This window comes from Miscanthus floridulus, chromosome 16 (assembly GCF_019320115.1).
Source record: "Miscanthus floridulus cultivar M001 chromosome 16, ASM1932011v1, whole genome shotgun sequence".
Classification (NCBI taxonomy): Eukaryota; Viridiplantae; Streptophyta; class Magnoliopsida; order Poales; family Poaceae; genus Miscanthus; species Miscanthus floridulus.
In genome coordinates this window covers 106,360,271-106,380,461 of record NC_089595.1, presented here as the reverse complement: position 1 = coordinate 106,380,461, position 20,191 = coordinate 106,360,271, and the positions used below count along the sequence as shown (strand labels likewise).

General features: G+C 44.4%; 3 protein-coding genes across 4 annotated transcripts; 1 reads left to right on the top strand and 2 right to left on the bottom strand.

Annotated features, from left to right (window-relative positions):
• Positions 1–237: 237 nt before the first annotated feature.
• On the top strand, positions 238–2,521 carry LOC136510096 (pentatricopeptide repeat-containing protein At3g49240, mitochondrial-like). Its single transcript, XM_066504661.1, has one exon. The coding sequence runs from the start codon at positions 305–307 to the stop codon at positions 2,294–2,296; it is 1,992 nt and encodes a 663-aa protein (XP_066360758.1). The 5' UTR covers positions 238–304; the 3' UTR covers positions 2,297–2,521.
• Positions 2,522–2,579: 58 nt separating this feature from the next.
• Positions 2,580–6,342, bottom strand: LOC136510097 (CLP protease regulatory subunit CLPX1, mitochondrial-like). Of its 2 annotated transcripts, none has more exons than XM_066504662.1 (14): positions 5,902–6,342; positions 5,584–5,645; positions 5,399–5,499; positions 5,228–5,307; positions 5,001–5,051; positions 4,602–4,676; positions 4,432–4,509; positions 4,135–4,191; positions 3,915–3,985; positions 3,718–3,814; positions 3,512–3,619; positions 3,350–3,412; positions 3,109–3,231; positions 2,580–3,025 (listed from the first exon to the last, which is right to left on the bottom strand). In XM_066504662.1, the coding sequence occupies exons 1-14, from the start codon at positions 6,076–6,078 to the stop codon at positions 2,705–2,707; spliced, it is 1,464 nt and encodes a 487-aa protein (XP_066360759.1). In that variant the 5' UTR covers positions 6,079–6,342; the 3' UTR covers positions 2,580–2,704. The 2 variants fall into 2 exon arrangements, with proteins under 2 accessions (XP_066360759.1, XP_066360760.1); XM_066504663.1 differs by having other exon boundaries at positions 3,515–3,619; positions 5,902–6,341.
• A 10,099-nt stretch (positions 6,343–16,441) lies between these two features.
• On the bottom strand, positions 16,442–18,707 carry LOC136510098 (uncharacterized). Its single transcript, XM_066504664.1, has 3 exons — positions 18,563–18,707; positions 18,250–18,459; positions 16,442–16,865 (listed from the first exon to the last, which is right to left on the bottom strand). Exons 2-3 carry the CDS (start codon positions 18,435–18,437, stop codon positions 16,679–16,681), a joined length of 375 nt encoding a protein of 124 aa, XP_066360761.1. The 5' UTR covers positions 18,438–18,459; positions 18,563–18,707; the 3' UTR covers positions 16,442–16,678.
• Positions 18,708–20,191: the final 1,484 nt, after the last annotated feature.

Below are 20,191 nucleotides of genomic sequence, written 5' to 3'. Positions count from 1 at the left end.
TCTGGTGAAATCTTGAGCTTCAATTAATTGTTGAATGTCACTGATAAAGGATATCCAATTAGCCATACACGTCAAGCTGTCAATATCCACCTCCAAGTTCGAAACAGTTTGGCAAAAAGGGAAAAAAAAAGTTCCAAACGCAAAAAGGAATGCAAAGCAATTCGATGTCGATCTAGTGCGTACGTTTTCCTTCAGGGAAGGCGTAAAGATAGAACAGCCCATCTCGCCGCACGGAAGGTCGAAACCCCCCAAAACCCTCCTCGCCGCACGGCGGCCGTCGCCCAAGCCCAATCGCGGAAGAAGGATGTCGCTGTCGAAGCCGGTCTCGGCGCGCCGCCTCGCTCCGGCGCTCTTCCCGCTCGCGCACGCGGACGCCGCCTCGGCAGCGGCCTCCCGCCGTGAGCGCCGCAAGGACACGTTCGTCGCGACGCCCCCGACGCCCGCGCCCTCCCCGCGGGCCGTGCGCCTCGCGGAGCCGCTCCCCACGCTGGCACCGTCCCGCCTCGCGTTCCACAACCGGATCCTCGCGCTCCTCTCGGGCCCGCAGGCCGACCTCCCGGAGGCGGCGCTCCTCACCCGCCACGCGCTCCACTCCAACTGCCGCCCCTCGTCCTTCACCTGCGCCGCCGTCCTCGCCGCGCTCCTCCGCGCGCGCCGCCTCGAGGACTTCTTCGCGCTGCACCGCTTCGCGCTCCAGGCCGCCGTCCCGCCCACCGCCGCCACGCACGTGCTCTACCTCTCCGCGCTCGCCGCGCGCCGCCTCGCCGACGACGCGCTCCACCACCTCCGCCTCCTCGCCCGCCCCGGCTCCCCCGTGCCGCCCTCCTCGACGGCTTACCGCGTCGTCGTCGAGTGCCTCGTCGCCGACTACGGCCGGCTCGCGGATGCCGTCGAGCTCAAGGATGAGATGCTCGACTCTGGATTCGTTGGGCCGGATCCCAAGGTCTACAGAATCCTCATGGCTGGGTTCGTGGGTGCTGGGGATGGAGCCAAAGCCGTGGAGCTGTACCAGGAACTCAAGGACAAGGTTGGGGGTGAGCCAGTTCTGGATGGCATTGTGTATGGGACTCTCATGAAGGCGTACTTCCTTATGGGAATGGAGGAGAAGGCTATGGAGTGTTACAAAGAGGTGCTCGGTGTTGAATCGGCGGTGAGGTTTGGGGCCGAGAGCTACAATGAGGTGGTTGATGCGCTTGGGCAGAATGGGAGGTTGGAGGATGCACTTAAGCTGTTCGACAGAATGCTTGGGGAGCATGACCCTCCACTGCGGATTGCAGTTGATCTGAGAAGCTTCAGGGTGATGGTTGATGCCTATTGTGCTGCTGGGAGATTTGAAGATGCAATTGCAGTGTTCAGAAGAATGGGGGAATGGAAGCTGGTGCCTGATGTGGCATCCTATAATAATTTGATTCAGCACCTGCAGAATAACCAGTTGATAGATAAGGTGGAGGTGCTCTACAGTGAGATGTGTGAGAGTGGTGTTGGTGCTGATGAGGAGACATATTTACTGCTCATGGAAGCATGCTTCAGTGTTGATCGCATCGATGATGGTATATCTTACTTTGACAAAATGGACAATTTGGAGCTGAAGCCTGATGCAACTGCATATCATAAACTTATTCATGGCCTGGTGGGTTTCATTATGGTCGACAAGGCTCAGGAATACTTCGATCAGATGAAGGAGAAGGGAGTTGGCCCAAGCATCTCAAGCTACGAGACATTGCTGAAGGCATATATTGCTGCTGACCGGTTGGATGATGCAGTCAAGGTTGCAAAAGGTATTCTTTTGGATGAGAAGGTTGTGTTCAGCGATGGAATGAAGGAGCTCTTGGAAGGAGCATTACGTGGAGATGGGAGGGAAAATGACATCACCAAGTTATATGAGGATGTGGAGAGGGAAAAGGCTGAAGCAGAAGCCCAGGCTGCAGAAGAGAAGGCGAAGGCAGAGGCTCTTGCCAGGGAAGAGAGGGAGAGAAGGAGGGCAGAGATTGCTGCTAAGGACGAAGCCGCATCTAAAGCCAGTGCTGCTGCCATTGAAGCTATCCTAGCCCATAAAAGGAAGACTGAGAATGAAGGAGCGCCTGCTCCTGATGCAAACACCCTGGATGGTGGCTTTCTCAGTAAGCTAGGCCTTAAATCAGCTGGAGAAGGGGCACTTCAAGGCAATCCAACAGAAAGTGGAGACGATGGAGAAGGGGCACTCCAAGGAAATCCAACAGAAAGTGGAGACGATGGAGAAGGGGCACTTCAAGGCAATCCGACAGAAAGTGGAGATGATGTACCGGGACATCCGTGATGACCACAAGAAGTTATGTCCACAATATGTTCATCACACTCAAGTGATAAACTATAGCTTGTCAGTTTATATATCAATATAATGAGCATGATTAGTGATTTCGGCTATGCCAAAGATTCATCTTTGAGTAAAATTAGCTTGCTTCTAGCTGAGCATTGTGTTACTGCAATGGATGCATACAAACATTTATAGAATTTTGATGCGCAGTTATTGGAAGCTATTTTCTATTTGTTCAGTACCAAAACAACTGTCTGTGTTTGCTACCAGTAGCGTGTAAATGACATGAATTGTTGTTGCAAAATCTATTCTTAGCAACAGCATTGCAAGCTACCAAAAAAAGCAGAAAGTGAGGTCCAGCCATTCTTTTGCTATCTTAACAGTTGACAGAAAATCAACTGTCATCATATTTCATTGTGTAAAAGTGTTGACCTTGCATAGCATCAATACAATCCATTCATATATCGATGAAAACCAAGGAAATGTCTGGTAAATCCAAAGCTTTGTTGCTGATAATGCGACTAGAAGGCAGAGCCGAAAAATGCGTCTGCGTCTGGGGTTGCTCTGAATCAGCCCGGGCAGCTTGATATTGTTGTGGTAAACATACAGTTCCAAGGCTCCATCATCCCGAAAAATTTTTGCTCCACATCCTCGATGGTGTAGTGGTCCTACAGACTCTTCGTCGACAAGAACGGCAATTACCTTCTCTTTCCCCTCTCTAGCATCAGGAATCTGCAATTGAATGACCAAAGTGCTATCAGCCAGGCTGGTACTGGATTACCCACTGGCAAGGCAAAATCAAAATCGAAGTCAACCTCAAACATTGCTTCTGTCAAAATGTCCTCCATTATAGACCGCAGCCCTCGGGCTCCTGTTTCTTTTGTGATTGCCTTCTTTGCTATCATCCGCAAAGCATTATCAGTGAAATGAAGCTTGACCTTATGGAGGAAACATGAACATAAATAAGTTTCTTGGTTAGAAATTATCATTTAAAGTAAAAGATTCTTCGGCCAAAGCTTGCAAAATTTCACTGGCTGAAATGAATAACAGACTAACATCATTCATTTTGAATAGCTTCTTGTATTGCTTTCCTATTGCGTTTTTGGGCTCCCTGAGCACCTGCAAAGAGAATTGGCTATAATTTTGAGGTGGTAGTAGTCTTTGAGAAGGTAAATTTAAGAAACATTGCTTTAAATTATAAAATTAAAAGAAATTTACTACTTGAACCAATTGCTCTTCACTAAGATTAGTCAGGCCAACTGTTATTGGCAACCTTCCAATGAATTCTGGGATCAAGCCGTAGGCAATAAGATCATCATTTTCAACCTAAGTGGGAAACCATTCGGAAAGACCTCTGTTGTCAATGCAGAATCAAACAAAAAAATGTCTGAAACAATACCAAGCGCTGAAGCAATTGAACCTACATCAATAGAGCAAGATTCCTGAAGAGCAGTTGTCCAGCTGCAGTTCCGCAGCTCATGACATATTGGTATGCCAAATCCAACAGGATAATGTTGATGTCTTGCACAGTACAAAAGTACTTTGAGAAACATATAAATTCTAGGTGAAGAAGGATAATTCCTAAAGATGCATAAATTCGTATGATTATTAACTGTATAACCTTTCTGAGACTATCTTTTCCAAGCCAAAGAAGGCACCTCCACAAATGAAAAGTATGTTTCGTGTATCGACCTGCAAAACAAACATGCACCTTACAGCACAGACCAATTCCATATTGGCACAGAACTCATCGTCAGGCCTATTATTTTTCCATAATTCAACAATGTATAGAGGCACATTTTGTTTGCTCTGACTGAGCATAAGTTTGTCCAACCAATTACCTCAACATAACCCTGGGGTATATTATCTTGACTTCTTTTTCTTGGCACGCTGATGACCTAATAAACACAAGAAATAGTTCAGAAAGCAAAATATAGTCAATATAGAAAGACATCATGACATGAAACTTGAAGTTGAGGAGGCAAAGTATGGTCAACTACTTTGCTTACATCTGTCAATGTTAGTTAACCATGTGCAGTTTCTCAAATGTTGTTTTCCTCTAATAAACAGGGAGTGTGACTACTGCATGGAAAATATGAATATACAATATGGCGGAGAATATTAGTAGATGCACATACTGTTCCTTCAAACATTTTTAACAACGCTTGCTGCACACCCTCACCAGATACATCCCTTCGACCCTCACGGCAGTCGGCCTGAAGTAGCAATAGATATGATTACTGTAGGTGAAATTAACTTAATTACATGTTGAGGTAATATTAAGATCAGAGCTAATTTGTCCAATAACCTTCTTTGTGAGCTTATCAGCTTCGTCAATGTACACAATACCATGCTCTGCAGCCTGAACATTGAAGTCAGCAGCCTAAGAGGTGGCACATGTCAGCTAAAAGATAAAAATGATCTCCAAGTTCATTAAGAATGACAAGCTAATATTTGATGACTATGTCAAACTAGAATTGTGAACATTCACGCAACAAATTCCCTTGAAGTTTGCCAGACAATCAAATGGAACATTGAAGATATAGTGGAACTAACTTGAAAGAAACTTTCTGATCTGACCTTAAAGAGACTATAACATTGGGTAGACTATGCAACAGTTGTAGCTGTTGGTCCTACCAAACAGTGGCAACAGTACAGTAAATAATCAAGCCCACATACAATCAAAGAATGGAAGGTTGATATATACCGCTAGAAGTTTGTAGATTACAGATTCCACATCCTCACCAGAATATCCAACCTGAGAAATCAGTCAATTTGTCACGTCAGGAAAAAGAAAGTAGCAAGAACAATCAGCTGGGCTCTTCTTTGCCTATCTCTTATACAAAAAGTGGCAGCAAAAATGGCATGAAGGATCAATGGAGCTAAGTATATCAAGGAAAAGCCCAAAACACGTGCCATAGCAGCCAAGATTACCTGTGTAATTGTTGTTGCATCAGCAATCACGAATGGCACATTCACATACCGAGCTAACGTTTTTGCTAACAATGTTTTACCTGTCCTATACAGAAAAATCAAAGCCATCAGCACAAAACATTACCATTGTACAGCCATAGATTGATAGATTTACATGTCCGCAAACAATACCTGACCCTGTCGGCCCAATCAGAAGGATGTTACTCTTTTCAAGCTCAATGTCATCATCACAGCTCGCAGCACCACCACCACGCACCAAGCTCTTTGCGGAACTTTGATCGCAAATCAAGGATGTAATCCGGCGTTAGAATCACGACACAGTTTTGAAAAGCCGAATTCAGTTACCAGAACCTCACCACTTATTTGATGACTCATTGTATATCCTCTTGTAGTGATTGTGCACAGCAACAGAGAGCACCTGCACGGCCAAGTTCCCTGCTAAGTCGATGGATCACATAGGTTGATAGGTACAGGCTGAAATTCCGTGGAAACCCCAAAATTATCTGACTTGTTACTGCATCAGATCGGACTTGTATTGTATTACGTTATAATACAAGCAGTAACGCGACAAAGCCCATTCATGCCAATACACGAGCAGATACTGAGGCCAGCAGCAGAGCCAGAAGCAGAGCGACGAGAAGAGGGCGGCAGGTGTGGAGAGTGTGATTGGTAACCTTCTTGGCCTTGTCCTGGCCGACGACGAACTCGTCCAAGCCCCTACGGATCTCCTTGGGCGTCGGGAAGCGAGGCCGCGACGGGGACGCCCCGGCGGAGTGGGAGTAGGGCGCGGCCGCCGCCAAGGCGAAGGCGCGGGCGCGGGACGTGAGGAGGCGGCGAGCCGCGGAGAACATGAGGCCCGAGGTGGTCGCGGCTGGGACCAGCCGCCGGACGGACGGCGATGTATTCCCCGATCAGCCGCCGCGGGCTCCGCCTCAATTTACGTCTTCAATTACTCTCAGTTCGGTTCAGTTGTTCAAACCGGCCGTAGTTTTGTTCCGGGGCTCTTTCGGGAAATTCGGCAACGAAGAAGGGCCTCCAGCTTTTGTGCGCAGCAAGCTTAACAGAATCGTCTCGTGCGCGCGGATTCCTCCGGCTAGCCCGCGCCGGCTTTAGATGAGGCCGCTGGCTAAAACGAATACACAGCGTTCTCACAATAAGATTGACTAAAGTGGTGGACAAACTTAACATCCCGTTTCAAACTGCGTTCATTCCAGGGAGGAACATTTTGGAGGGAGTAGTGATTGCTCAAGAGGTGCTTCATGAGCTAAGAGTGACTAAGACACCTGGAGTTATTTTGAAACTTGATTTCGAGAAGGCCTACAATAAAGTAAGCTGGTCATTCCTAGAGGAAGCAATGAGGAGAAAAGGTTTTGATGAGCTATGGATACAGTGGATTAATAGTGCCGTGAAAGGAGGGAGAGCGTGTATTGACTTGAACAGTGAGCGAGGGGATTTCTTTAGGAGCTTCAAGGGGTTAAGGCTAGGAGACCCGTCTCCTCTACTGTTTAATCTCGTAGCTGATGCTTTATCTACAATGCTATCTAGAGCTAGTGCTGCAGGTTTGATTCAGGGTCTAGTTCCCAATTTGATTGATGGGGTTTGACACACCTGCAGTATGCTGTGTTAAGTTCTTAGGTTCATCTAGGTGTAGATTGTAGGGTGAATCCGGTACTAGTTGATTCAAAACGATCTTGAACATGAATCGGAAGAGGGAGACAGAGAGAGACCCATACCTTCTAGGTTGGCAGAGGAGGTAGAGGAGGAAGAACGGAGTGCAGCCCGGTAGAGTCCAAAGGACGGGGCGCGGCCGGCGGCGCTTCTCGTCACTTGCAACGCGCCCGCGATCGGAGGGGCTTCTCGGGTTCTTTGGTGGGTCAGTGGCGGCGGTAAACCTCGTCCCCCGTGCCCTGACCCACAGCTTTCTCTTTATATATAGCGTTGTGTGACAGGGGCCACCGACCAGTGGTCGGTTAAGCGTCCCCGATCAGGACGCGGTCAAGGGGTCCGATTGGTCGTTGAGCCAATTGGTGAAGATCAAATTAACATTCTCCCATTTGATCTCACCTTATGACTTAAATTTAACCTACTTACTTTATCTTATTCCCATTCCATCACAGATCAGTGTATAGAGCGTGCCTCATCGTCATGGTCAGTTGCCATTGGATTTTAACAGCTATAATGCACATCTCTGTTTTGAAACAGATACTCAACTAGGCCCTTAGTATCTAGAAATCATATGCTTTCTCATAAACCCATGTCGACTGTGTGTTCTCTGAACGCACTGGGTGGTTAGCCTTTGGTAAGCGGATCCGCAAGTACTTACTCGGTACTTATGTGCTCAATGTTTTTCAAACGATTTTGGATTTTCTCCTTTATAACATATAACTTAGTGTCGATGTATCTAGCAGCACACTTGATCTGTTGTCTTAAGAGTTAACTTACTTTAAATGATTATTACTGTTGTTATCATTATTAAATTCGGGTACAAATTCCCTTAACCTCCTTTTGCCTGTTCCTTAAGCCTCATGTCAATCTATACTATGGTATGGTATGCATCACTGATGACACCACAACTGTTTCTTTAGAGCTTTTCCACAATAATACTCCAACTGCGAGTGTTAGCAACTGTTGTGGATTTTACTACACATCTCGTCAAGACTTAGCATTTGTACCCTTAACTATTTGAGAGTACTTGTTCTTTCTTACTCAGCATGGGGCCTATGATACTTTGCAAAATTGCAAGACATTCTCAACTTCATTCCGGTGATCTATATCTAGACTGGACTTCTGCCAAGATATCCTGGTGAAGGGTCGAGATGGCGACTAGAGGGGGGGTGAATAGTCTTTTCTAAAACTTAATCGCGTCGGCTAACCGATACAAATGCGGAATTAAAACTATCGGTCTAGCCAAGACTATACCCCACTATATATGTTCACTAGCACCTTGCAAAGATAACAATTATGCAACAAAGGTGCCGGGCTAGCTAGAGCTCTCCTAAACAATTCTAAGAGCAAGGTTACACAAACCTATGCCACTAGTATTTTAAGCAACAAGAGAGCTTCTACACATGCTAGTAAGCAAAAGCACAAAGCTAACGATGCTCACTAGCAATGCTCAATAACAAGGCAACCAATGCCTAATTAGAGAGCGCAATTACTTAGCTACACATACTAAGTAATGTGACTAACAAGGTTACATAAACCAAATTAGCCACGCATGGGAGCTACTTCTATGCTACACAAGCAAGAAGGTAATTAGCAAGCTACACAAGCTATCTAATTACAAGAGCAACTACACAAGCTTAATATGTATAAAAGTAATTGTAAGCTTGTGTAACGGGGATGCAAACCAACGGGAAGAATAAGGTTGACACGATGATTTTTCTCCCGAGGTTCACGTGTTTGCCAACACGCTAGTCCCCGATGTGTCGACCGCTCACTTGGTGGTTCGGCGGCTAATTAGCATCACCCGCTAAGCCCGCACGTCGGGCGTCGCAAGAACCTACCCCTTGAGTGAGGGTAGCTCAATGACACGCTTTACTAGAGTTGCTCTTCGCGGCTCCCACGGGGCGAGCACAATGCCCCTCACAAACACTTCTCCGGAGCGCCGCACAAGCTTCTTGCGCGCTTCGACGGAGACCACCACCAAGCCGTCTAGGAGGTGACAACCTCCAAGAGTAACAAGCACCACCGGCTTGCAACTCGATCACCTAGTGCCACTCGATGCAACCTTACGATGCAATCGCACTAGAATCGCTCACTCACACAATCGGATGATCGCTATCAAGTATGTGTGAGATGGAGGGCTCCCAAGCACTCACAAGCATAGACACTAAGTCCCTTGAGGTGCTCCACACCAGCCCTGGCCGAAGGCCACTTCTATTTATAGCCCCAAGGGCTAAACTAGCCGTTACCCCTTCATTGGGCAACGGTCAGGCCGACCGGACGCTCCGGTCGTGTTGACCGGACGCTGGACCTCAGCGTCTGGTCGCCCGCAGACGACCACGTGTCCCGATTCCAACGGTCACTTGACCTGACCGGACGCAGCAGCTTCAACTGACCGGACGCTGAACCCCCAGTGTCCGGTCGTTTCCAGTAAGGTACCGACCTCGACCGGACGCGTCCGGTCACACTTGATCGGACGCAGCCAGCGTCCGGTCACACTCCAGCTTCTGCGTCATCGTACGTCAGCCTGACCGGACGCAGCCTGCCAGCGTCCGGTGCATACAGATCCAGCGTCCGGTCAGTTGACCGACACCAGCATCTTTGCGATTAACTCGTTTTCACTTCTAACTTCATCACCCTTGCTCCAATGTGCTAACCACAAGAACTTGCATCCAGCGCAATAGAAAATAGGCATTCTATTTTCTCGAAAGCGCCTTGGTTCATCGATCAACAATGATCCACATGCACCAACACGATCAACACATGATGCAACACATGCACCAACACATGCACCAACACGATCAACAATGATATGATCCACTTCATATCATCACATGATCATATTGGTTCATCGATCTTGACTTTACTTGCTCTTCACCGTTGCCATCGTTCATCGGCGCTAAGTCTTGCTCAAGCTTCACCGCCACGCGGTCCATCACTCCAAAGCCTTCGACTTGCCCTTCACGCTTGCAACCGGTCCATCAAGCCAAGTCTTGTCTTGATCTTCTCCACCTTGATCACATGACTCAATGTCATGTCTCATGTGCATTTAAGCTCCTTCATCATCGCATGTGTGAGCTTTGCAACATCTCCAAGCCATTTTCACCTTTATGGCATATGTTGCTCACACACATGTACCTGTGGACTAATCATCTGTGTATCTCACATAAACATAATTAGTCCACCTAAGTTGTCACTCAATTACCAAAACCAAACAAGGACCTTTCACCTGGATACGTAAACTACGTCAGGATAAGTTCTTACTTGTACTTGTACACTCATCAAGCTTTCAACAGCTAAAGCATATGGAACCATGTTCATTTGATCGATCTCATATCAGTTCCTGGAACACTTAAAGTTCCTAAATCTATTACCCTTGACTATAAGAGCAGGCATAGGTTTACTCGCATGCATACTTTATTTCTTTAGAATCTTTTCTAAGTATGTCTTTGTGATAGTCCTAATACCCCATTTTCTTCTATCTTGGTGAATTTTGATTCCTAGAACCAATGACGCTTCACCAAGATCATTCACATTGAAACTTGAGAACAAATTTTTTTCTTCTTCAATGATAGATTAACACCACTACTAGTGAGTAGAATGTCATCTATTCACATGATGTGGAAAATGAATTTTCCATTCTTAAACTTCGTATAAACACTATTGTCCTTCTCATTTTCTATAAAACTCAAACTTTCTCATTGTTTCATCAACCTCAAATACTACTGTCTAGAGACTTACTTTTAACTCATAAATGGATTTTTATAGGCGACATCCCATATGTTCTTTTCTTCTATGATAAAACCTTTTGGGTTGTGCCATGTAAATGTTTTCCATACAAATCCTCATTGAGGAATGATGTCTTTACATCTATCTGATATAACTCTAAATCTTAATGTGCCATGAACACCATTATGATTCTAAAAGAATCCTTGCATGAGACTAGAGAGAAAACTCTCATTGTAATCTTTTCATTCTCTTTGCATAAAGCATATTGCTACAAGTTGTGCTTTATATCTTTCTACATTCCCTTTAGAGTCATATTTTGTCTTGTAGACCCATTAACAGCCTACTGTTTTGGCTCTATTGTTAATTACTTCTAAGTCTCAAACATCGTTGGTATTCATCGAATTCATTTTAATTTTAATAGCTTCTTGCCATTTAAATGAGTAAATGCTTCTCATGGCTTCTTCAAGTGAGGTGGGATCACCCTTCATTTGAATTTCTTTACTAACATAGACTTCATAGTCATAAGAAAAAACTGGTTTACTAATTCTTTGAGACCTTTTAGGGCCTCAGCTACTGACACTTTCATATGGGACTGTTGTTGCTCTTCATTGCTAAGAGGCAATTGATTCTACAGGCTCCTATATTATAAGAACCTTGTTAACATTATTCATCTTCTTTGAAGAGCTAATAACAGGTGTTGTATTAGTCATACAACATCAATAGAGATTGAGAAACTTGTTGCTCTTGAATCACTGGAGTGGGCATGCAGTCCCTCTTCTCTTTAAGTCTTAGGTCTCTACATACCTCTACATACCATACTCCCCTAAATCTTCCCATCTTTTTCTAAAGATGGTGTATATTCAAATATCTTATTTTGGGTTTAATCTATTAAAAACTTCATATGTCACTTTAAGCATCACCTTAACATCTTTGAGACTGACTATATTATCTTCCTATCGGAACTTTAAAAGGTCTAGGAATTTAGCTATTTCTCTGCTTAGGGGTATCATTGTTGTGACGTTGTACTCCTCCAACGGTTTCATTTTAATTAATCTTTATCTCACTCTTAATAAAGAGTATCTTTCTTAATTAATTTTTATCTCACTCTTAATGAAGATTATTTTTCTTAATTGATCTTAATATTCTTCCACTCAAATATGGCATAAACTTTACTGTCATAATTTCGAGAACCATTAAGAAAACCTGTGAACGAGGAGACACATATAACTTACTTCATTCACATGATTATGTCATGCGAACGTAGTTATTTCTTGATTCATATAGGAGTACACTTTCCTTATTTCACTTCGAGAACTCAACGAGGTCTTTTATTAGCAGTGCTTTTGCAAGTCACACTTACATCTTTTCTTATCTTTTGGTTAGTATTGACCATGACGATGCATTTCTATTGCGCCAAGGTCAATACAAGGACAGCATAAGAGCTACCCAAACTTCTCTCGCTATGCGGGAAATAAAACATGTGAATCATCACGAAACTTCTCCCGCCATGCAGGATTGACTAGCATAAGTACTATGCCAAAACTTCTCCCCATGGGGGATACATCTATATGAAAACTTAGTCACGACGACTAAAACATTCACTTATACTTTATTTTCCAATTAAATCTTTCCGTTAGTTCCAATTTAATCAGCAAATTAGTAAACTAACAAAAAATTATCCTGAACTAGCTTGACTCAAGCCTTTCCATTCATATACCCCAGCATTGCAGCATGTTGGCATACAGCTGATCTCGTCGGTTAAAATAAAACATACAATATGCTTCTGCATCAATTCTACATCACCGTTAGGCAAAAAATTGAATTAATGCATAAAAACTCATAAATCAACTTGAAACACATACAACTACTCTTCAAAATTAAATTCTTCCGTTGGTTCAAATTTAATTAGAAGATAATCAACTTCATTGCAGCGGAAACATATTAATAAAATACATTCTATTAGTTCAAGAACATTTCTTGGTCCTTATCTACTCTCTAAAAAATTGACCATGGTGGTGTAAAATTTATCAGAGATTTAAACCTCAAACTTTAACTCATTATAATATTGCCATCATCAACGTTGGTCAGAAAATGACAATACCATAATCTGACTTAAACAAAACTGACTACTCCTCTAATTTAAATTTTTCCGTTGGTTCCAATTTAATTAGATGATCAACATAATCATAATTTACTAAATATAATTGCTCTTCAAATTAAATTCTTCCGTTGGTTTGAATTTAATTAGAAGATAATAAACATTAAACCTTGCAGTGGAAACTCAAACATAATTGATGAATTTTACCCATAGGAAAAAATTTTTTGCTAATTTTCTTGAGCCATTAATCATTTTTTAGGAAATAAACATTTACTAGAAAAAGAAAAACAAAAGACTAATTCAATTCTTTACTGTATGCTCGGCACAACAGCAAAAGTCGCCCGACCTGCTCTTCTTGCACATGCATTGTGCCTCCTAGGTCGCAACCTGGGCCTAGGCCGGTAAAACCGCCCGCTGCACGCTCCCGCCTGGGCTGAAAGTCAGCCCGATCGTTTTGCACCGTTTGATCTAGATCGACGGTCACGCGGTGATCTCGGGGAAATAAAAACTCGCGCGGCGTCGTCTCCCCCAAACCCTAGGTTATTCGGTTCTCTCCCCTTCCTCTCTCTCAGCGCAACGAGTGGCAGAGCACAGCGGCCACCGAGTGACTGAGCGTAGAGGATGGCTGCTCCGCCGTGGCACCCCTCGCCGACGCACACGTGCGGCCGGAGCCACGCGCGGCACTGTCGAGCGGCACCATGGTGGTGCCCTTTGGCCCAAGCCCGAGGCGGAGACCATGCGGCGGCGCTTGTCTCGCCTCGACGGCTGGGGTTGACTTCCCGCGCGGTGTCCATGCGACGGCCATCGGTGGAGACGGAGCGGGCGGACCCTAGGTAGGAGCTCCTTCCCCTTGTCCATTCACTCTCTTCCCCTTCCTCGTCTTGAGTTAGGGTTAGGGTTTCGTTAGGGTTAGGATTAACCCGATTCGGTTTTCTTTCGGTTTTGATTCAAGATCGTAATCCCCTCTTTCTAATTGCCAAAAATTGAGGCTACCCCAAGCTTACCGGCGCAGAGTCTATCCCGGAGTGCTCCGGTGAGTGGAGGACCGGCAAGGTAAGCTGCCTTCCTAGCTCTTCCCCTTTCCCCTTCTTGTTCTCTTTTGGGTCTTCTTCTATTCTTCTCGGATCTTGTCTGATTTGGGGTTAGGGTTAGGGTTTAGGTTACTATTCATCTTCCCTGACGAGTTAGGGTTAGGGTTCGAGTACTTTTTGAAGCCGAGACCCCTTTCTTACTCCTTTTCTTCACCCGCGATTAGGGTTTAGGGTTCGATGAACCCTCTGCTTCCCTTTTCTTTCGATCCAAACCAGATCTATCTCATCTACTTCTACACTGCTACCCCTGACACGATCTACACACTAGATCAACCTAGCTCTGATACCATTGTTAAGTTCTTAGGATCATCTAGGTGTAGATTGTAGGGTGAATCCGGTACTAGTTGATTCAAAACGATCTTGAACATGAATCGGGAGAGGGAGAGGGAGAGAGAGAGAGAGAGAGAGAGACCCATACCTTCTGGGTTGGCAGAGGAGGTAGAGGAGGAAGAACGGAGTGCAGCCTGGTAGAGTCCAGAGGACAGGGCACGGCCGACGGCGCTTCCCATCACTTGTAGCGCGCCCGCGATCGGAGGGGCTTCTTGGGTTCTTCGGTGGGTCAGTGGCGGAGGTAAACCTCGTCCCCCGTGCCCTGGCCCCCAACTTTCTCTTTATATATAGCGCTGTGTGACAGGGACCGCTGACCAGTGGTCAGTTAAGCGTCCCCGATCAGGACGCGGTCAAGGGGTCCGATTGGCCATTGGGCCAATTGGTGGAGATCAAACTAACATGCTGACGACACTATTATATTTTTGAGTTTTTCTTCTGAGAACTTGATGAATATGAGACTAATCCTTACATGTTATGAAGCAATGTCTGGGATGAAAATCAATTTTGAAAAGGGCGAAGTGTTCACAATGGGTCTTAGTGAGGAGGAACAACAGGATACCATTAGAGTTCTTAACTGCAAACTTGGTTCTTTCCCAATGAAGTACTTAGGTATGCCAGTGATTGCAAGATAACCAAAGCACAACTAAAGTATGTAAGTGACAAAACTGAGAAACGACTGGGGACCTGGCAATGTGACTATCTATCATCTGGAGGGAAATCAGTGTTGATTGACTCCTGTTTATCTAGTATTCCCATGTACACGAGGGGCGTGTACCAACTGTATGAAGGAAATCACCAGTTGCTTGATTCTATTAGATCTAGATTCTACTGGCAGGGTACCGGCAAGAAACGCAAGTATCATATGATCAAGTGGGAAGCACTCAATAGACCAAAAGAAGCTGGTGGGCTAGGGTTTATAGATGTAAGAGCTATGAATATTAGTCTACTTGCCAAATGGATTGATAGACTTGAGAGGGGGGATAACAACTTGTGCTGTGCCCTTCTCAGGAAGAAATACTTGGGACAGAAAAGCATCTTCCAAGTTAGAGGTAGGCAGGGTTCCCAATTTTGGAGATCATTGCTAGACATACGGGAGTGGTACCAGAGGGGCAGAATGATACAGGTGGTCAGTGGTAGACAAACTAGATTTTGGCATGACTATTGGTTAGGGGACTGTCCCCTGAAGATTCTTTTTCATAATATATATCAGATCAGTGTTCAGCCTGACATAGATGTTTATCGAGCTTACACAGAGGGTCAGTGGAACATCCAATTCAGAAGACAGCTTCATGGAGTGCTTGGTGAGGAATGGGATCAGCTACAGGAAAGTGTTGAATGACGTTACTTTAGAGGATGGGAGAGAGAAAGTTTATTGGGCTCTGGAGCAATCTAGAAAATATTCAACTGGCTCCCTATACAGGTATATTACTTCTGGTGGGGTTAGAGATCAGCAGATGATGCATGTGTGGAAGTGCAATATTCCTTTGAAAGTAAAAATCTTCGTTTGGATGGCTGCTCATGACAGAATTCAATCAGGGGTCCAACTTAAGAAGAAACAGTAGTCAGGACCAGAAAAATGTGCTGCATGTGATATTCTGGAAACTACAGATCATATTCTTTTCCAGTGCCCAACTGTTGTATACCTTTGGACCTTTCTGAGGGTCTCTTTGGGTTGGCAGAGTTCTCGAACCAGCTGTAGAAATTTCATGTTAAAGTTTGTTGATGATTGCCAAGGAGCCAAACGCAAGGTAACACTCTTTATCTGTGCAGGCGCCTTATGGACAATCTGGAAGACGAGGAACGACATGGCAATCAACAAGAAGGTTCTCACTTCCCCTAAAGTGATTATTTTCAAGACTTTGATGATGATCAAATCATGGCGTCCACCCCTGGAGACGAAGCTGGAGCCAACTGCGGAGGAAATGATCAACCTGCTGACGGCTAATGCGCTTTAGCCCAATCCTTGTTGTCGTCTGTTTGCAATATACTTTGTGAACGTTAGATGGTCCGTCGAGTTCAGGTCAAGAGAAAGTCGAGCTTTTGTTATTTTTCTCTTCCTACAACTGTAAAACTGAAAACCCCAGTGACCGGACCTTGGGTGTTCGTTACGCTTTGTAATAAAGCTGGGTGAATGCCTTTGGTCTAAAAAAACGAATATACAGCTTGAAGCTAAAAGACAGCAACTTGCCCCATATCCGCATTTGTTTGTTTGGGTGTAAAACACGGCAGTCAAAACAACTTGGCATCACAGCAGCATCACATACACCGATACACGCGCACAGCTCAAAAACAAAGACCAAGTCACCAAGGGCATCAATAATAACATAACATCAAAAAGTTGTACCCCAGAATTAAACCATGATGTAGCAGATTATTGTATCTCAATAAGTCGGTTTCACCGAGATGCACGCGTGCATTCCACAGCACCAAGAATATATATCTCTAAATTTGAAAACAAAACTGGGCATCTGGTCACGGAAAAATGCGCTGCCTAAGAAGAGTCATCAGCAGAAGGGGACTGATTTTGTTGCTCGGCGCTCAGACATGGTATCCTGTCAAAGTAAATCCTCTCCCAACAATCTCGCCCGCGCAGAACCACGCGTACAGCTCGATGCCGAAGAGTGCTGCGACGCCGGCGTGCTCGACTTTCAGATCATTTCTGTTCTTCCACAGCTGCTTCACTTGATCAAGCTCTTTCCAGAATGCTTCATAGCGACCAGGAAGGCTGAAAGGAGCATGTGTCAGTTCAAAGATAGAATTGAATATAGTATTCAAAGGTGCAGCTCATTGAGCCTGTTCGCTGGTTGGTTTCTGGGCTGATAAACCCGGCTGGTGCTGATTTGTTGTGAGAGGAAAACACTGTTGACTAGCTGATAAGTCCTGGCGGAAACCAACAAGCGAACAGGCTGAATCTAGTTACATAAGTGCGATGGTTAAATCTCTTCTCCTAGCTGTTTCATTTGCAGAGATGAAACTATTTTTAATTTTATAGGTTTAGAGCACAAAGTATCTGTATCTCTGGGTTTATAAACCTCCACAGGTCTTTACAGGATGGACATTTCTTCTTTAATCACATATCATAGTTCAATGACAAAAACTACCGTCAAATATTGTAGTCCGTAGCTAATATCATATCCAATAAATGCCTAAAATCCAGTCAAGTCAACAACTCAACACTGAAACTTAAGTGTCAGAATGCCAGTTATGGGATATGTGTAAACCTTCTATGCTTCAACCACGTCACTAAATAGAGTGGAATTCATAGCTTGCATCTTCAGAGAGAACAAGGGGAAAACTTCTTTTTTTACAAAGCTCAGTTTACTATACATGTAAATATAAGATTTTTAGTTTCCAGCCTAAGCATCTTTTCAGGATTTGTGGTCAATCGCCACCAGGCAACTGGAGTCATTGCACATCAGCTTATGGAACTAGATTAGATACATCTGCTAATTGCTCATAACAATTAATTGCCCCAGCTTCCAGAACCATACTATCCATACTTTAAGTTTTGTAAAGAGCATACATCAACCAGACTCACTTTCTCACAAAGACAATTTTCCGGTATCCAGCCACTTTCTTCACACAATGTAGCAGTATCCAGCCACTTTCTTCACAACAATGTAGTTTATTCAATCAACTGATCAAGCAGACACTTTATGAGATATCATAACTACACTCAGGTTATATTGCTCTATACATCCCCAGGGTTTCATGAGTGCCCTTTCGAATATTGAGGTGCTATCTATACAGTATACAGTATCTCCCAAATTCTCAGCTCAAACTTTGAACTAGATGTATAAGTCAAACATGGAACACCAAGTCTATATTTAATAAATCAACTGTTGAAATATTAGTAGTCTAAAACCCGAAGGCTTTATCAGTAGAGAACTCCTGTGGTCAAACCAGCCAACCACATCACTATGGCGACGAATTGAGCTAAATTTTCACAGCCCAGCACAACAGTACAGGTATGGCCACACTATCCATAACGGCAAGTATTCGTCAAGCACATTGGTAAAAGTAGTAGTGCATTGAGATCACGGAGAACGGCGCACACGATCTGCAACAGGATTCTCTGATTGGAAAGAGAGGAGATCGATTGCACGAACCTGGCGAGGCGGGTGTACAAGAGCTGCTTGGAGAGCTCCTGGCACTTCTCGATGGTGGGCGGCTCCACGACGTACTTCTTGTTCTTCTCCACGAGGGACCGCTGGTACTCGCACCCGTGCCGCGCCACGAACCGCGTCGCCTCGCACGCCTTGGCCTGCAGCTGCGCCAGCCTCGACGCCAGCGCCATGGATCTGCTCCGGCCGCGAAACCTGCGGCGATGACCACCAACAGCATCAGGGGAATCGTAACAGCGAGGTGAGATCGCGGGAGGAAACCCAGCGGGAGTTGATCGCAGTTGAGGGTGGTGTTTACCTAGGGAGATCCGAGAGGAAGAGGCGATCCGAGACGGCGGCGGCGGCGCGACTTGGTTCGTGCCCTCACACAGCCCTGTGTTTCCTTTTGCCAGGCACTAGGCAGGTAGAGTAATGTTTTGTTCTTTTCTTTTCTTTTTTGAGGCTTGGGGTGTTTTATGCCAGATGGGACAGACAAAGGCATAGGAGTTTTGGAGGATTTTAATCCTAATGGGAATTTTTCTATATGCCCATTTGGAATAATAAAGGATTAAACATAATAAACTTCTTTGGATTTCTATGGGATGTGTAAAATCACATAAATTTTGAAGGGAAACAAGCACGAGGTTGGACTTCATGTAAACTTTCCTTCGCGTCTATTTCTTATAATTGGTGTATTTTTTCTATATTGCATCCAAAAGGCACAAATAGAAATTTTCTTGCATTTTGAATTCTTGTAGGATTGTAGATTATACACAACTCTAATCATGTGTTTTTTGTATTCCTTAAGAATCATGTGTTCCAAAAAAAAACTTGGGTTGAGGAATCACGAGTTGACTGTTCATATTTCTTTCTCATCATATGGCTTCCAATAACCTACCGGCTTAGATAGTCTTCAATTGTGACAAGTATCTCAACCAAATCCCTAATCCATACTCTATACTTGGAGAAAGGATGCGATAGGTTGATTGGCTTAAGAAGCCCCTAACTTGAGGAAGCGCTGACCGATTGAAAGCCAGAGTCGAAGCGAGCCTCGAAGGACTAGAGACTCCCAACTAGTGGTTTTGCATGAAGAATTTGTCCCCTGAGGCAAAGACGCGGGAAGTAACAATAAGACCGAGGTTGATGATAGTGACTGACAAGCTACAGTGCAAGCCTACACCTAGGGTGGGAACAGTGTCTCTCGTACCAATGTCACTAGTTCACTACTGATCATATATTTTCACCACTGGCTATAAAACCTATATTACCATGGTTTTTGGTTTTTGTTGGTAAAAGTCAACAATGATAATAAGTTCATTGATTGCACCTCATTCCTTTCCTTGACCATTGATCAACGCATGGATCCTCACAAGCTCACGAAGACTAGTGAGTGACGTCGCAAAACAGATAAGTCTTGCTAATAAGTAGCCAGACTTACCTATTATGAGAACAAGGCGGCCTCTTTTTTGGTCGAACTGTGATAATTGAATAATAGAAAATTAAAAAATATGCGGTGAGCACGTGTAAAGTCGAGATGACGGACTAGAGGGGGTGAATAGTCATTTAAAAAAATAATTACGTTGGCTAACCGAAACAAATGCGGAATTAAAACTAACGGTCTAACCAAGACTACATACCTCTATCTAAGTTCATACGCACCTTATAAAGATCATAATTAGGCAACAAAGGTATCAGGCTAGCTAGAGCCCACCTAAACAATTCTAGAAGCAAAGTCACATAAACCTATGCCACTAGTACTTCAAGCATCGGGGGAGCTCCTACACAATCTAGTAAGCAAAAGCACAAAGTTTCTAAGCTCACTAGCAATGCTCAATAATAAAGCTACACAAGCCAAATTAGATAGCTCAATTTACTTAGCTATACAAACTCAGCAATGTGACTAACAAGATTATTCAAACCAAATTAGTCACGCAAGATCTACTTCTAT

Excerpts from the sequence above, each read along its gene's own strand:
- LOC136510096 (XM_066504661.1), top strand. The coding sequence starts at position 305 with ATGTCGCTGTCGAAGCCGGTCTCGGCGCGCCGCCTCGCTCCGGCGCTC.
- LOC136510097 (XM_066504662.1), bottom strand. The coding sequence starts at position 6,078 with ATGTTCTCCGCGGCTCGCCGCCTCCTCACGTCCCGCGCCCGCGCCTTC. Across the intron at positions 4,677-5,000 it reads TAATCTACAAACTTCTAGCG|GCTGCTGACTTCAATGTTCA; the intron begins GTATATATCAAC and ends GCCACCTCTTAG. Across the intron at positions 3,026-3,108 it reads TGACAGAAGCAATGTTTGAG|ATTCCTGATGCTAGAGAGGG; the intron begins GTTGACTTCGAT and ends ATTCAATTGCAG.
- LOC136510098 (XM_066504664.1), bottom strand. The coding sequence starts at position 18,437 with ATGGCGCTGGCGTCGAGGCTGGCGCAGCTGCAGGCCAAGGCGTGCGAG. Across the intron at positions 16,866-18,249 it reads TTGTACACCCGCCTCGCCAG|CCTTCCTGGTCGCTATGAAG; the intron begins GTTCGTGCAATC and ends TGCTCCTTTCAG.